Here is a 17,112-nt window from a genome sequence, read left to right as displayed (position 1 = left end):
TTCGAGGCATGCAGCAATTCGGACCCCCACGACTTGAACGTGGTGAGCAACAACACATTATAGAGAAAGGTGCAAGAAATAGGCCACAGGTAACGCTCAAAGGTAGAAAAAAGTAATTGTGGAGTACAGTTAGATGAGGTACGGCGGTGCCTGGTCAACATTGCATTTCCATAATTCTGCTTTTGGACAGCCCTTTGACGGAAATCAAGGCTGTCAGTCGGACAAGGAATTCTTATTACTTTGGTGACTGGATCTGGATTAGACGAGGGGACTGACACAGGTAGGGGCAGGCTGAAGTGACTAGGAGTTCTCTATTGACCGTTTCGAAAGATCGATGGGTTAGTGATCTGGGTCTCTTGATTGCTGTGCTCTTCTCTGGAGGTAGCGCGGTGATGGATGAGGTAAATTCAGGTTTTAGTAGTGCTTGGAGGAAAAGGCCAAGAGCAGTAGCTTTGTATACCTTTTTGATGTAAGTGGAAAGATATTTGTTCCTGAGACGATCAGAATTAATGAACTTTAAAGTTACCACTTAGATGGCACCAAAGCACTTCGGTTTTAGCCTTATACGCAAGTACGGTTGGATAGTTCAAGTATACATATGTATACCGTTCAGCTGTTACATCTTCCCTGTGCCTAGCTGCCATGGATTCACGGATTCACGGATTGATACATAGAATCGAGGCTTTTGCCCAAGTTTCCCGGGTCGGTTTTGTTCTTGTCGGTCAGTGGTTGTCGTTCACCTGAAAGGCACAAGTGAAAAAAGGTAGTAGCACTGCTCTTTATGTTCTCGGCACGGGGCAGTATGCTTGCCAGCGCGAGGATTCGCATAAATAAATGTCTAATAGTGCCTTAAATTGGGTTCTAGAAGGAGCGTGTTGAATGATTAGGCTTGTCTTGGCAAAACGAAGACACAGTAGAGATGCAATACGCATTTATGACAGGTTTCATGGAATCCTTCTGCATCAACAACGTGCAAGGAACCAAAACGCAGGACCGTGCCTTGTAGCTAAGAGAAGTATTTAAGTTACCATAGCCGGCAGGTTAACCCAAAAGCGAAAAAACCTCGCACCATCGGGTCTATCAGCGAACGTTCCCTCTGGATGATATTTTGAACAAGAGATTAGAGCTGGGAGATCATACAGGCGAGGGTGAATTTGTAGCTATGAGGTTTCTAGCCGGAATAGTCGCTTAGCAGACCGATCTCGAACAAGCGTGATGAGTGACTAAAGCTCCGGTGCGGTCAGCTTTGAAACTAGTCCTTCCAGGTTATACGCGATAGTCTAATGCAGATTATCTGGATGTCTTCTGATAAGGGTACATACCTCTGAGGGAGACAGGATGGTAACAGAAGGTAAATCGCACGCTCATTTAGATGCATTGAAAGATGAATCTCACCAGCCATGTATAGAAACAGGAAACTCGTTTTACTCAATCTTCTATGGAAACAACAGGTTGACATTCCAAAGCTGACAGTTAACGTAACCGGAACAAAATTTCTCGGAAGAATTTTGGGGGGAAATGTTTGCCGGAACATTAGCCGAAACATCAGGAGCACTCGTATTCATGGTGCAAAGAAGATTCACTGACTCAATCAATGGGAGTAGTTTGTTGTACCTTGCGGCCCGCATTGCAACGGACTGCTCTGATCTACAGGGGGTCCCCAACTCATGCTGAATATACTACTAGTCCTTGCGTGTGAACTGCCTTGAAATATTTGATTACAGAATCTGGATTGTCAACCAGCTCTCTGATTTGCATAACCTTGTGACTTCTGATTTTATTATCCCGCTTAACTGCACGCTCCATACGAATAGAAGAGTGCCTTTCCAGCGCAGCGTGGCCAACCCCAGTTGAAGGGTGGCCGTTATGCTAAACCGTTCTCCCCGTTGCTCACCTCTACGATGATTTCCCAAACGTTGGGTGTAATACCAAAGATAGACGTCTATGGCCGTGCTCCGTCGGCTCTGCGACATTTCGAAGTTATTCCTTGTTTTCCAACTACCCGGGAGGTATTGCATCTCGAAGCCCTTGTAACCTTTGACAAAAGTGAGTCCACCGGTCCATATTTGGAAAGCTAATTTTACCCATGTTAGTCAGAGGACTTCTTCAGGTGGAGCGACCCGATTTGTTCAACCATTCAGGTTGCATGCCACAGGCTATTCGATGTACCACAGTTACTGTGCACGTGAATGGAACCACAATAGATGCGCCATCTGTGTTGGCAGATGATTCGCGCCTCAATCGTACCGTCCGTTTTCTTTTTATATCGGTGTACCAATCGACCAGAGTATGGGTATCATGCGGTAGGTTTCCAGCTCAAATAAGTACGGGACAAAGCAAGCATAATAGAGTAAAGACGAAGAATACGTTAGTAAAAATATAATGAAAAGAAACATAATGGAACACGTACCTGGCACAGCTGCTTTGTGAACACTAACCTGGATGAAGCTTTTTGTACCTGCCATAATATCTCGCACCATTTTGGCTCAGCTTCTGAGTACAGTTCCTACGCTGGCCATCTGCTATTTCTTTCGAGTTGTCAGATACGGCTGATGAATAACCATATTCCTCTTATAATCACTTGCACCAGCCTTTGGATAATGCCACAGCTTCTGACTTGGGCGGCTTGAGTCTCCTAAACTGAACCCCGAGTAAATTAATCACCAATAGGGTGAAAAGTGGAGTAACCATTGGGCGGTTATTTGGTTTTGTTTTAGTCACATGTCTTTATCTCCGCTTGATATTCTCAACGAGGATCCGCTAAACCTTTTCAGCAGCGAAACGAAAGAAAAGTCTAAAAAGAAAAAGGGGCGCCGCCAACGACGGGATATTTTCGCTGAACTAGGGCTTGATGGTAGTTTTTTTTAATTAATGGTTATTTTCAGACGAAAAAGAGACAGAAACTAGTCTTTTGGAAGGAATCTCTTTTCTCAAATCAAAGCCTGCTTCTCCAATAAAATCTGTCACTTTCAAAGACGGTTTGTCTATGCAATTTGAAGTAATCTTTGGAAACACGCAGCCGTTGTAGTCAATGAGATCAGTCATTTAGATCATACCTCGTCAGCTTATGCAACGAACAGAGAGTCAGGTTCGTTTCGCTATCTGAATTCATGCAATCTCAGTCGACGAAGTTAACCGGAGCATCGCAGAATTAGAACAAGCAAAATGCCCCTTGGGAGATGTGGGTCAAAATCCCGTAGTTAGTCAAGAGTTTATTAGCATGTGTCAAGAAACCTTGAGTGACTCAAGAGAAGAAAAGGATATAACGGCCTCCAGAAAAGCAGAAATATACCCGACCACTCAGTTATATCCGAAGCCATCCGAATTGGAGTTTGGACTTGGTGACATGACCAGTGCTCGGTACTCAGAACAAGAGCAGGAAGAGGCCATCAAAGGTGAGTAGAACTGGAAATCAGTTTCAGTAATTTCCCCACACCTGCTTGAAGTAGACGGTTAGTGAGATTGGTCCTAGTGCCGTATTCTTTCAATGTGATAGGCTGCTTTATTCTACAACGTGTCCCAACTTATGCTGAATATAATCTCTTTTCATAAATGAGCTGCGTAAATCCTTCGAAAGTTTTGTTAAGCCACGCATCTGCGCCACCCTTCTAACTTTCTGTGATTGTTCACTGGTGTTATAGGCGTTCATCTAGCAGCGTTTCAAACCCGCATTAAGCTAGAAGGAAAAATCCCGGGTGGAGTGTACAATTTTTTACAGGAAAAACTGGAATTGATCTGGGCATTGCTTTTTGTATTTTCCGGCATCATAAAGGCGGTATGCTTCCGTTGAACACTTCAAAAATCATATTTTCAAAAAGTGTTGAGTATGAGGGTTGTTTTTCATACAGATGAGCAGCTACCGACAAGCAATCAGGCGTGCCTTCACTCATCAATCGCTAGTTTATTTAAACGATTTTGGAGATATTTCACCGAATTTATTATCACATTCCCTTCAAAACCCACGAGTTGTAAGAGCATTACATAAGTTTCTTGGCTGTTTTAACTTGTTCTCTTACTTGGATTGGTGCTGATGGAGTTAAGGGTTTGTCGGCAACTGCGCCCTGCACTGAGGGTGGAACATAGCTAGCAATCAAGCTAAAAGGTGAACTTAGTTGCCTAACCGTTTGCCTTTGCAAGATCTTGTACTAAAGCCTGGTACTTACAGTAAATATCGAGAACGTTCACACTGCACCAGCTGAATTTCTCCAAATCTTGCCTTTTCGTCCTTTCTGAGACAGAAGTTCACCTTGCTTATCTTCATTTTTGCATACTTTCCCGCATATAAATTTATTTATTGTGGCTGCGGTAAAACTGTTATTCTTTTCACATTTGCTTTTGTTCTGGCAGCAGATATCTTACTACTCCGTAACCCGTAGAATATTTTCATATCCATGGCCCTCTGACACTGATAATGGATCCCATTACTGATGGTTACAGTAGTACACATAGATCGTCAGTCATACACTGAGGATACGAGAAAGTAGAGGTTCCATTCTTTGTGGCGACCTGTTTATTTACAGCTTTATTCAAACCTGTTATTAAGCGGTAGCCACGCAGATTAACAATGATAATGTACCACCTTACACGCTTTGCTTAAAGGCATCCCGCTGGAACACAGTAGCTTCAGAATCCATGTTAGCAAAACAAAATGTCCACTTTGGCTAAGTGATAACTGTACATTCTATGAGGCATTCTTTTTTCTTGACTCATTGCAGTCGGATACCGAAATTTAACAGTCAGTGATCACAGTGCAATGCTTGTTACTATGCTCTTATGTCCTTGATTAGCTTCCAAAGTATTTAGCGGCAATTCCACAGTAACAAAGCACAGTCACGCCTATCTATAATCTTAATTAACTGTTGGAGACAGTAATGGCAAATTGTTACACTCTCACAGGAAAATATAAACTTACGACGAGGATGAAATGATCAACAGTTGGTTACAACATATTGCCGTCAGCATCAAACAAAGAGTTTTTACAATAAAGCGTTTTCAATCTGCTGCGGGGTCCATACAGACGGCGAATTAAGCAAGCATTTATCTTCCTGTCTCCTTTTCATAATGAGAACGACATTTTGATTTTGTTTCTCGACTTTTTTTGCTCTAAAATAAGTGGTTTCCAGCTTGTGTAAACACAGTACAATTATTCACTAAGAATTTTGAATTTCCACATTATGCTTTCTTCGTAAACATTCCCAGCTTTGCTGTGTGATTCAAATTACCCAAGTGACTGTTCTTAATTTAAAGGTTTGTTAACTGCCTCAGTATCCAGGGTCTACAGACGTTCTACTTACCAATGTCGCTACTCATGATCTACGCCCGGAAAACCAGAACTTACTGCTTTTTGCATATTGGTTTAACTACCTACCAAAATAAAGCTGTTAAAGACACGCAAAATGATCTCAGAGGACCAAAGTGGTTTATAATCTAAGAGTATGTTTTACATTTTTGAACTTGAAAAATCATGTTTCAGCGTGTTGAGGTTTGTTGTTTTAAACATAAAAAGTAATGGTCAGTGATTCCATTTCTTCTTCCCAAATGCAGATGGTAAATCGCCAGATACAGCTGAGAGAGCCATGGAGCCAAAGCCAAAACTTGCTGTTCTCCATGAAGACTCTGAACACTCACAACAAGAAAATGTACAGAAAAATACGTTAGGCGTACAACCGGTCGATTTGGTACAAACGCCCTCACCACCAGCAGCATCGACAGTTCGTAAATCTTGGTGAGTCCAGTGCCGAGAATTACTTGCGGTGCGTAGGTAGCTACAACAATGTTTCACATTTTTGGCGTAAATTTGGGACCGAAAATCATCTCAGTCAATTATTAAAAACAAAGATAGGAATTCAAGACGACGTGCTGGTCTCAATTAGAGGGACCTTCATCAAAAGACAGTATCATCAGAAAACATCAACACTCGGAAGATATCAGTTTTAGTTGACACCCTTATGAATATTTCTTCGATAAACTTTCTCTACGAAGCTACTCCCACTCAGTCTCTTGCGATGGTCCATCATCGGACAGAATTGCATAAATACTTCACCACTGCGAAGCGGGAGGATTCTGTCTTTAAATCAAATAAAACTTCATTCCAAAGCCAAACAAAAATATTTATTAGTAGAACTATACATTTAGTGTATTTTATACTTTTAGCTTTGACTTTTTTTTCAGGTTTGGCCCAAGCGGCCATGAAGTTATCGACTGTGTCAACATTTACAAAATGCTTTCAGTACAATATGGCAACAAAATTACTGTCATGAGTGGTGTGCGTGGTGCTGTCCCATTAAAGTCCTCATGCAGGGCAAAATTTTGAAGCTGAGCCGCCACGCGGAGAATAGCCACGTGTAGATTGACCTACCAGGAGAGATCGAACGAAGAGACAGGAATTGAGCACATCAAGAGTCCGGGTCTGAAACACCGTCATACAAGCGCGGATACTGTTATGAAACTTAGAACCACAACAGAACAATATGAGATACTAATTTCACAGAACGTGCTGTTGACTCATTTTGCAAAGAAACATACAACCACTCCCAAGGCCCGAGCAGAATGGGGTGATTTTTATTGGCAGTCACCTTCCCTAAATACAGTCACAGAAAATAGAGTTAGAACAAAAGCTACAAACGGTCTTCATGACGCATGGACTTAAATGTATTCCATTTACCTGGTCCACAGCAGAATTTCCCTTCTGACCTTTAAGTGTGTTATCATTGCATCCTTAAACATGGCACGCAATATAGATCATTTCATGTAAGCATAACACTTGATAGAAAGCACACTTACGTCAAACCTACAAACTCCACCTCACAAATTGCACGGCTATATAGAAAGCACTTTGGAACCTTAATTTACTTGAATAAAGCGTGGTGCATATCAATTCACGTACTTACATGCCCTAGTTTCTGTGTCACAGTTGACATGCTCGAGCTTCCTTGCAATTTTAGAGTGATTAACTCGAGGCTGCGAATAGTTTTTTTGTATTAAAGTCTCACTAACTCTACATATTGAATAAAGGCAGTTAGTGCGTTGCAAAACATAGGGTTGTGTATGTCAACATTTACGCTTGTGGCTTGCGAAACACAGCTTACTGAGACTGAATTGCTGCATTTACAGGACTGATTTAGGCGCCATCTTGAGTTTCAAGTGCTCTGTTTTTTTTAAACTACAGTGGTAGGACCTACTCGCATGGGCGAAAATTTCGGTTTCCGGCTCACTGCAAGAGTCTTCAGAAGGCAGTGGTTTGCTAAGAAAGTGCTCCATACCTGTGCATCGCTAAGCAAACCGATCGTTCAAGAGCAGGAGGCATAAGATCTAGTGAGTTAAAATAATACGGAAAGCCTAAAGTAATGGGATAATCCGCAGTTGGCATCCAGTAGATAAGGGTCAATGAGAACACGTGGACCGGGACAGATGAACTTGTAAGAATAAGTGGTTCAATACAGAATTAGTAAATCAAAGCACAGTTGCGTAAACCATTGGAGGAGAAAAGGTCCCGAAACGCAGAGGAAAATGTTTGGGGCCAGTATATGGATACGAGTGAACAGGCATTTCCCGGAGTAGCGGGGCGGAAGGCAGCCATTATCTTCTGGAAGTAGCTCAAAAAGGAAACTGAAAATATATAGAATAACAGGAATGTGGTGAGTTCGGCACAAAAATGCATCTGGCCAAAAGTTGTCGACAAGCCTAAAGTAATCGGATAATCCGCAGTTGGCATCCAGTAGATAAGGGTCAATGAGAACACGTGGACCGGGACAGATGAACTTGTAAGAATAAGTGGTTCAATACAGAATTAGTAAATCAAAGCACAGTTGCGTAAACCATTGGAGGAGAAAAGGTCCCGAAACGCAGAGGAAAATGTTTGGGGCCAGTATATGGATACGAGTGAACAGGCATTTCCCGGAGTAGCGGGGCGGAAGGCAGCCATTATCTTCTGGAAGTAGCTCAAAAAGGAAACTGAAAATATATAGAATGGCAGGAATGTGGTGAGTTCGGCACAGAAGTGCATCTGGCCAAAAGTTTTCGACAGGTTTCAGGCGTCCGTAGAGCCCTCTGCCTGGGAAGTCCTGACAAGCAAGACAATCGATCAACACAAACAGGACAGCTACTGGAAATCATGCAGATCAAGCACATCACCTGTTAAGATCCATCTTGTGTAAATTCCTGTATGACGTCTTAAATCATGACGGACCACAGCGTTCTGTCTCAGCTACTTGTTTTATTGTTCACTCAATGCCTTTGTAATGAGGAGCTGTTGGCGTCGTCCATTGGGACTGTGACCAAGGAGCCAGAAGTCTCACTCTCTAAACCATGTTTCGCTACCCTCTCCTGAACTTAGTTGGCAAATTCTTTGTCATGAGTGTGTCTTTACCTGGCAAAACAAAATAGAATAGATGCTGTAGGCTCCATTTTTGAATCCGTTTCCCATTTTTATACCCGGTTACTTACCCTGTTATTTGACGCGCAACCGTTTTAAGTGATGGGTCCGTTTGCTAGAAATCTCTAATTGGTCTATGTGACAATTTCACTGCAAACATATCCCAAGCTGATGCTACGCCACTGAACCCACAAACTGTTCCACTTATATCGTCTAAAACAGCATTAATCCTAGCTATATTCTTTGCGGATTGGTCAGAATTGCAAGTGGGTCACTCTTAACAGCTGTTCTTACTCTCTAACCTTAGCACCATCGTTAATGCTACAGTCGTCACTGCTATCCTCATGGTATCAAAATCCTTCGTTTTTATCAACATTATCATCTTCATTATTACCATATTGGCCGTCGGCTTAATCGTCACCTCATCAGTACCATCTCTAGTTTTGCTGGTAGCCCCCACGAATCCGTCCTTTATTATGCCTGTAACGAGAATTGCAATGAAATGTATCGTAAGCTACTGATTGAAATTACAGCACAACTGAAAAGCAATGGAGCAAAACTTTACAGAATCCATTGTCGCACCTTCCATGTAGCTGACTTGCGAGTCACATCAAATGAGAGAAGTGGAATATTTATTAGCGATGCACTTCAAATCTTTGCGCAGTCTCCACGGTTCTTAGAGGTTGATCATATAGGTTACCACACATATTGTTTTGTATTTTTATCGCAATGCAGTTTTGTCTCAGAATTCTGTTGTGGTCCATTCAACGATGCTGCAAATGCTTTGCAAATAGATTATAAAGTCTGACAGAAGTGATAATACAAAATAGTGAAGTGATGCGTTCTCTTTTTTAGTCCTTTGTGCGTGACAAACAAGAATGAAGTGGAACTTTAGCCCACCATGGAACTCACAAGAAACAATATTGCCTCATCTTTACTTTTCGAGTTGTATTCATGTGAAACTCGAAGATGAACTCTGTTGATAGTAGTGAGAATCAGGTGTCTGTTTATTTGCGTGCTTTGAAACCGCTCAACGATATATAGCACATACAACTATTGCTCTAATTTTAAACGGATTTCACTTGTCTTCCTATCTAAGTGTCAAGGAATCTACAGCACAACCCGAAACAGCAAAGCCGAAAAAAGCCTCCTCAGTAGAATCACTCACTGCAACAGCTAGATTAACAAGATCAAACAGCTTGAGGTGAGTTTACATAAGAGGTCATTAAAACCATTGAAACTGTAATAGAAAATAGCCCACTTTTGCCTGGTATAATTTTAATCTTGTTTGTTCCTAAATTTAGTATCTTGGGTGGGGTTAAGGGAGCTCGATAGGAGAGAGCTTGAGGAGAGGGTGGCATTTTTTTAGTGAGTCTCCATTTTTCCCGTTATGGAAGACACTCTGTGGTAAACAGGGGGATCAGTGGATAGACTGGATATTCATCACGCCGAAATCAGTGAGCGTGCGTACCCCTCCCATGACCACGATCTCATTTCACCTAACTATTTAAAAGTCAACCTGCGCTTTTGGAAAGTGCGACTTCATTGCCACTGGTCTGTTGTATAAATATTGAATTCACGGTTTTGTTCTTGAACGCACTGAACTAGTTGCCATTAAGAAGGCACAGGCTATTGTCAAGTTTTTAAAAATGAATTCAAATTCTCATATTTTCTTTTAACTGCTGCTCACTGCAGCTGTACTGTACATTAAATGAAACTGTTGTTTAGCTACTCCCTAAGTTCAAGTAGAACTACGAGTAGAACTACGTGTCCCACAGCTGCTCGTACGCTTCGATAGTTCCACCAGGTCAGTATGTGCTTCACAGGCACTGTTTTCCATAGCGGCCGTAATATCCAAAAACTGGCTCCGTTAAAATGTGATAAAATGGTACAGCGGACGGAATGACCGGGAGGCCAGAGCTGTCACGAATGATGTGCGCAACGTACTTCAGCGGATGAAAAGCATCAAAAAAAGCATACAACTTATTCTAATTTGAAGTTATACTTAATTTCTGGTTGACTTTTTACACTTTGCATAAATAGTAAAAAATGGAACCGGTACGGAAAGGGGACCATGTCAAAAAAGAGCGCTGACGATGAAACAGAAGCAGTTTTCTGGCTTTCAGGTGCAAATCTCAAGGGTCCGGATTGAGGGACCTGCACTTGGAGTAACCTGTTGTTGTCTGTAGTGGTTGCACAGCATATAAGTGCCTGTTGTATCTGTGTGGTGCCAAGGCCACTGAGAAAATTTGGTGTTCCGCTTCTGTGGTCTGTTATTGTGTTACAAATGCAGGTTTTATCGTCACCACTGAGAAAAATACTGAACTACATTTTAGCCTCCCAAGTCCCATCTTGAAGAACGCGGACAAGCAAACAAGTGAGCCAGGTGTTGGGCCGCGAAGCCAGGTATCAACAGCGGATAAGAATAACCAGCATGTAAGAACTCTCCCCTCAACTAAATCGAGTCCACGTCGGCCAAGTTCCTGTCATTTGGGCACGTTTGTCGAAGTACCAAAACAAGGCGCTAATGACGCAGCATCCATGAGGATGCTAGCTTACCGAGAATGGTACCTGAAGTCTCAGAAATCAATCCTTGAAGCAAAACGTGTAATGTCCGAGAAAGAAGCCAAAGAAGCTGAGAGAAAGTTGGAGGTACGATTTCTTATTGATTTTTCCCCACCTAAAGTTTGTCCAGTTGTCCTCCCAGCATAAATAATGATGAGTATATGGTTTTCAATCAACCTAGCTAACTTGTTCTGTTGGGAGTGATCGTCACCGGGATTCGTGGACTACGACTACCTCACGTATCCTAAACTGGGCCAACTAATTGTTGGTACTAGGCGAGTATTAGTTCTGCTGCGAGTGCTGTCTTTGGTGTTGGTGGTGACATTTCTGATCATGACGGTGAACCGGATTCCGATGTGCCTACATGTTAAGCAATGTATCTGACTCAAGAACACCCTTGATCTATGATAAATAAGTAGACTTTGATACTCATGCGGTATTTGTGTCCATAAAGCGAAAAAGTCCACTTTCTTACATTTTTGTAGGCGTTAGAAAAGGCTCAGGAAAATGAAAAAATGTTTATGGCGTGGAAGTCGAGGAAGCGGGCTTATTTTCGGGAACAACTGAAAAAGAAGAAGGAAGAAGAGGCGGCTAGGCAAAAGAAAGCTCAAGAAACAAATGAACGGAAGGCGTCATCTGAAAAGGTACATCAATCTTATGAGTAAAATGTCGACTTCTTATATTCGGTTGTTCAGCTTCGCTGCATTTTGTTGAAGAAATTTGGATAGACTGTTTTACTACCAACAACCTCATGCGCAACATTTCAACTCAAGAATATATGATGTGATATCTCAATTGTCGCACCGGATGAAATATAAGATGGTCTATATGCCACACATTCAGTTAAAGGATATCGTTGATGACAGACTCAACTGGAATCCAGTCGAGTCTCCGTTTAGTTACAAAATAAGCTATGATTTTAGGCTATCTTTCCCTGAGGCCTTGAAATTAACGTCCTGGTTTTAACCTACATGTGATCATTCAGGAGACAAGTCATAGGCGAAAAACGTGCCATCTTAGCCCCCCACTCTTTGAGTGCTAGTGTACGTACCTTCCAGAATTTCGTTCATCTCGCCGGGAGATATTAGGAAAAACGTACGCGTTGTAGAAGACCTATCGAGTTGGAAGTTAGTAGGACGAACTGACGGTAAACTGACATGTCTACTTGGATAGAGTGACGCGGTACTGTTGGACGTATAGGCCAGAGGGAGGAAAAGGAAACGAGAGATCAGACAAGAGACTTTTAATGAGTTATAAGGTGGACCGGCTGTCATCAATCGTTTATCACACTAATGACAGCATAAAGGATACTTAAAGCCTATTCTAAACAAGCAAGCCTTCAATTTGAGTCTAACTCACAGATAATCATCGTACGCAGGAGTACCACTGTTTACTGCAAACGCATGCTGAAAAACAAGCACATTTTAACACCTACAAACGTCTGCAAATAGCTGGCATTGACTATGTCAACTTTTTGTGTACACCGCACTCGGAAGATACCATAGAGCAAGTAAATATGCATGTGACGTGTTTTCTGCAGGACCGAACTTACAGTGCACTCATCGTTACCAGACAGTGCGCACATGACTATTCCGAATGAGTTTGATGAAATTAGAATACATGTTGAATGATCCAGATGTCGATGACAATGAACATATCTCTTCTGGGATCGGGGGAAAAACTTCTCCTGGACACAAGTTGACTCCCCGATAAGGACTAGTGTGTGAGCGTCGCACATCGGACAATTTGATTTGCCCGCGCGGAGCACACATACGAGTTCGTCTGTGAGTTGGTTTGAAGATCCCGGTATGATTATCGTGTGTATGTTGAGTCAGCATGATTCTTCTCTCATGGAGGAGGAACAAGTGGAAAACGACCAAATGTGGTTCGTTCTAGGTGGATGTTAAACGCTAATGAAGGCTGCAGAGGGCTAACCAAAAGTATTTAGGGCAAGACCAGCCTAAGTAATATTAGCCCAAGGGAAAGACCACTCTTGGTCCTTGTCTTGAACATCTCTTTAACCCTCAGATTCCTTTCTGGTGGTTCCTAGAGAGGTAGTTGCTTATGTCTTGCGGACTTATTTTACATGGGGAGAGGGGCAGAAACCCGCCATATGATTCATGGCATGTCTACCATCCAAACCTGAATATTCAACTGAGATCTTATCTTGTCAGCAAAGGCGGCCTTTGCTAAAATCCGAGGAATGCTGCAGAAGATTTTCGTCCTTATTGAGAATCAATAGCAAGGCACATCTCACGCCACTCAGAGTTGCGAACGCCGGATCAGTAGTCAAACGCGTGCTCGTTCGACCGCGACCGGCTGAATACCAGTGTGATTAGCCCTCACTTAAACCGTATATAGCCCCACTCATCCTTCGTTCACAGGAATCACATCACATTGTTGCACATTAATTGGCTCCTTGAGTGACAACTTCTCATGTGGAAGTTTCACTGATCATATTGATGTCCAGCCACTCAAGGTCGAAGTGTTTTGTCTTAAACCACTGTTCGGGAGGTCACCTATTTAAAATTGTCGGAAGTTCGGGAGATCCGCACTGCTGACAATCCCCAGTAAGGTTGAAACAGCTGTACGTTGCTTCTCGACTTATCAGCATAGATTGGCTTCACTGACAGAACAAGATCTCAACTGAAAATTTTCAATTCTCTTCACACTATTATAAGTTGCTCGAGGGAAGACCAATTTCACAAGCTGAGTAAAACTTTCATCTGATTAGCCATTCAACAAGTGACCAAGTGATGTAGTTCCCGCGTCCGAACAAATAAGCCCTGCATCCTGTCTACGTGCAAGTTAATCACACTACTAACCAGCCGCTCGAAGCCTAACGGCTAAGTGTTCAGAGCACCAGCTGGGAGGTCACAGCTTGGAAATTGACTTGAGTTCACACTGCTGATGATTCCCAAAAAGGACAAACTCGGTTTTTAGCACAGATAAGCTTTACTGACGGAACGAAATTTTTAACCGTAAATTTTGAAAAATCCTCACACCACAATCAGAGCCCGAATAATCGGATTATCCCTTGGGCTAAAGTTTATTATGCTTGAAAGTTCAACTCATTAGTTGGTATCAATGGGCTGAATCAAACCAATCTCGTATCCTTTAAAAATCGAACATAATCCGGATCAACAAAATGAAGCCAATACTTAGTAAGTCTCATCCAATGTTAACAAACAGTTATAGTAATTAAGCAAGCTAGAGAACTTTGCAGATAGCCTTGATACTACATGACAGACTTTTTACATTAGACTGAAGTGCAGTCCGTAAAATTTATGCTTTATCCTCTGGTGTTCGGCATTCGAAAGGATCCAGTGCTGTTGCAGCTCACTGCTTCCATCAACGTTCACCCAAGAGAGGTAGAAGTATATATCTTGACAAAGCACATTCGCTTGCAAATCACTATGGAGTTAACTGATCCTTTGGTTAAAAATTATCTGCAATTGAATTTGCTGCACAAATGCCACCTCATATTTGGAGTGTATTTACTGTGCATAGCACAATGCTTATGCTTTTGATGGCCTACCACCTGTTTCGCCATTTTTGGTGATCATCAGGTAGGCCAAGTCCTATAGTTTCCACCTACGTTATGTTGTTTTATTCGAATACCATATTACATGAAAACGGCGCAGTAAAGGTATTTGCAAGTCATATTGGTTTCAATGAGGACAAGGACAAATAGAGATTTAGTTGAGTATGTCTTTAACACCGACGTAATTTGTGACTTTGGTGTTGAAGCAAAACGGAAACAAAGGACACTATGCCTAGCTGATGACTTACAAAAAGACCCAGGCCGGTAAATGTCCGTGAGAGTCTTAAAAAACTTAATAAGATTGTCTGCTCAAATTTCAAATGGTGCAAACATAGCTAGGTTGGCCACGTTCCCTCCCAGCTTTGCCAAAACTCATCCCACTGCACCCGCGTTCATGAGGTTTGGGAGGACGTACAACGACTTTCGATGACGTGGCTTAAATGCCGTTTATTTTTTTATACGCCAGCGTTTAATGATCTAGGTACCTTTTCTGACGAATAATTTGCAAAAGTCTAGATATCAGCCGTAAATATTTCAATATTGGAGCTGGACTGTGAGAACAGTTAAGTATATTATATGAGAAGTTCAGGGTCAAAACACAGTGTAGTATAGTCATACTCCGACTTGTCAGTGGCCACAATCAACTTCTTCCAGGGATTTTTACACTCAATTCAATATTCCGTGAAAAAGTGCAACGTGGCATTACAGACACATTAGCTTTCCACTTCTTCACCACTTTAGGTAGCTGTTTTGAGCCATAAGTTACAAATTTCAAAGTAACGTCCGTTTTTTATCGATTGTGTCTAATATCTATTGGTGACGCATGTTTTTGTGATGAGCTTAAAAACGCTAGGGATCTTGTGTGTTTTGTGTCACTTGGACTCTTCTGATAAGATATGGGTAAGAATATGACAAGATAAGATATAGAGCACACATTTCTCTCGTATGAAGTTTAGTCTCTGTATCGCTGATTTCATCCAAATAGACCCTGTAATTTGGTTGTTATGATACACTGGATCAAGTTGTTCCCGACGTATACCTGTCGTAAATTCAAACTGCATCCTTTAATTCGTCCACCTCTACGGAGAGAAGTATACTTTGAAAACCTCCACATGACTTCGCTGTGAACGCACTAGCTTTTTTGTCATGGCAAGTGCTAGTAGATTTCGTCACTAACTTGACATTGTGGCTGCAATAGACCGTAACCCAATGGTCACAAGTAGGCTAAAAGAATGCAACTAGTTGTTCCGATTTGTGCACAAGGCATTCGGTGTTTAAGCAAGAAAAACAAACACTGAACTGTGTCTTCCCTTTAGCACACGGCTACTGCACAACTCGGGGCAGGCACTAGGATTCAGACACTGCCAGTTTACCTAAATCTAGTCAGGTGCGAACGAAGTGCCGGGGTCGGCTAACCGTTTTTAGTTTTGAACCTCGTACTATTTCGAGCTGTGATAGTGATAAGATGCTTCTGTCAAGATTCAGCCTGCTCTACACCACAACTTTAAAGCGTCAGTTATCCATCTGCATTGATGTTCTTTGAAATTGTGTTCGAAATCAATTTTAGAAAAGGGCAGCATGCTTCAAATGCTCGTGGTGGCTTCATCGAAGTGCCTCATCAAATACGGTATTTTTGAATGCCCCACATGACCCCGTATTATGCTCGAGATATTTTCGGACAATCCTTCGACAAATTTTGTTTTACAGAAAGATATTTTAACACAGGTTCTGTGGCGACGTAAACCCTTGGGAACGATCACGTGGGTTGCAAGGTGCAATTTCTTTAACCTATGGGACGTTTTTTTCAGAACATACCACAACTGATCCGCTGCGTTTAAGGACCTCACACTAAGCCTTCTTAACTTTACCCTTTCAAATAACTCTTTTCTTTACAATAAGGCTTTCAAATAAATCATAGCTGTACGGCAGTAAAGCATCAGTGTTGAACACTGATGTCATGCTGTCGATGATGATGATGATGATGATGAAACAAGTGTGAAATTAACTCAATGCTATATTATCTGTTAGGTTGAAGAAAACTCTTCGACAATCACTTTTCAGTGAAGAGACATTTCGCTGCAACTCTTTCATAAAAACCAATTTAACTGGCAAATGAATATTCATCTGTAGAATACTGGAGTTGTGTTGTCTTGTCCAAATATTTCAGTCACATCTGTCTGCATTTAAAACATTCATCATAAGTTCAAAAATCACCATTATGAGAACCAGGCTGATAAATAGATGTTGCCCTTATCTTAACTATTCAAAAGTCATAACACTTTTGCCGTAGTTTCTCTGAGAGTACTCGACGCATTGTCATCAGTTTTTAAATTCAAGACTAACCATTTATGGTTAGATGAGAACATTTGTATGGTCGGTTGAAATATTACTAAACATTTTCTTATATGATTTGCAACAGTTTCCAAACAGAGAATTACACCCAATCGGTCTGGTTTATCGTATTATCAAATTCCTCTTGATTACGGGAATACTTGGGATGTAGCTTAGAGATTTTATCTTAGTGGGAGAAGGATGGTATGTTTTCCGATACTACTAACGTTATTGGGTTTCTCGCGCGGGTACAGAATATCACATAGCTGCAGTCGCACGACCAAGTGGAAACTATTGA

The 17,112-nt window shown here is 41.8% G+C and overlaps 1 protein-coding gene across 1 annotated transcript in view; it reads left to right on the top strand.

Annotated features, from left to right (window-relative positions):
* Nucleotides 1-3,119: 3,119 nt before the first annotated feature.
* T265_13206 (hypothetical protein) overlaps nt 3,120-17,112 on the top strand; it is a gene marked incomplete at both ends in the record, with an annotated part of 36,944 nt that continues 22,951 nt past the window's right edge. The window contains 5 exons of the mRNA XM_009167763.1: nt 3,120-3,395; nt 5,545-5,725; nt 9,474-9,578; nt 10,711-11,026; nt 11,425-11,583. Coding sequence (XP_009166027.1) covers nt 3,122-3,395; nt 5,545-5,725; nt 9,474-9,578; nt 10,711-11,026; nt 11,425-11,583 — 1,035 coding nt within the window. The remainder of the gene's footprint in view (nt 3,396-5,544; nt 5,726-9,473; nt 9,579-10,710; nt 11,027-11,424; nt 11,584-17,112) is intronic.

The sequence above is a fragment of the Opisthorchis viverrini genome, assembly GCF_000715545.1.
Source record: "Opisthorchis viverrini unplaced genomic scaffold opera_v5_47, whole genome shotgun sequence".
NCBI lineage: Eukaryota > Metazoa > Platyhelminthes > Trematoda > Opisthorchiida > Opisthorchiidae > Opisthorchis > Opisthorchis viverrini.
Note: the sequence above shows the minus strand (reverse complement) of the source record. Positions and strands in the feature narration are given on the sequence as shown.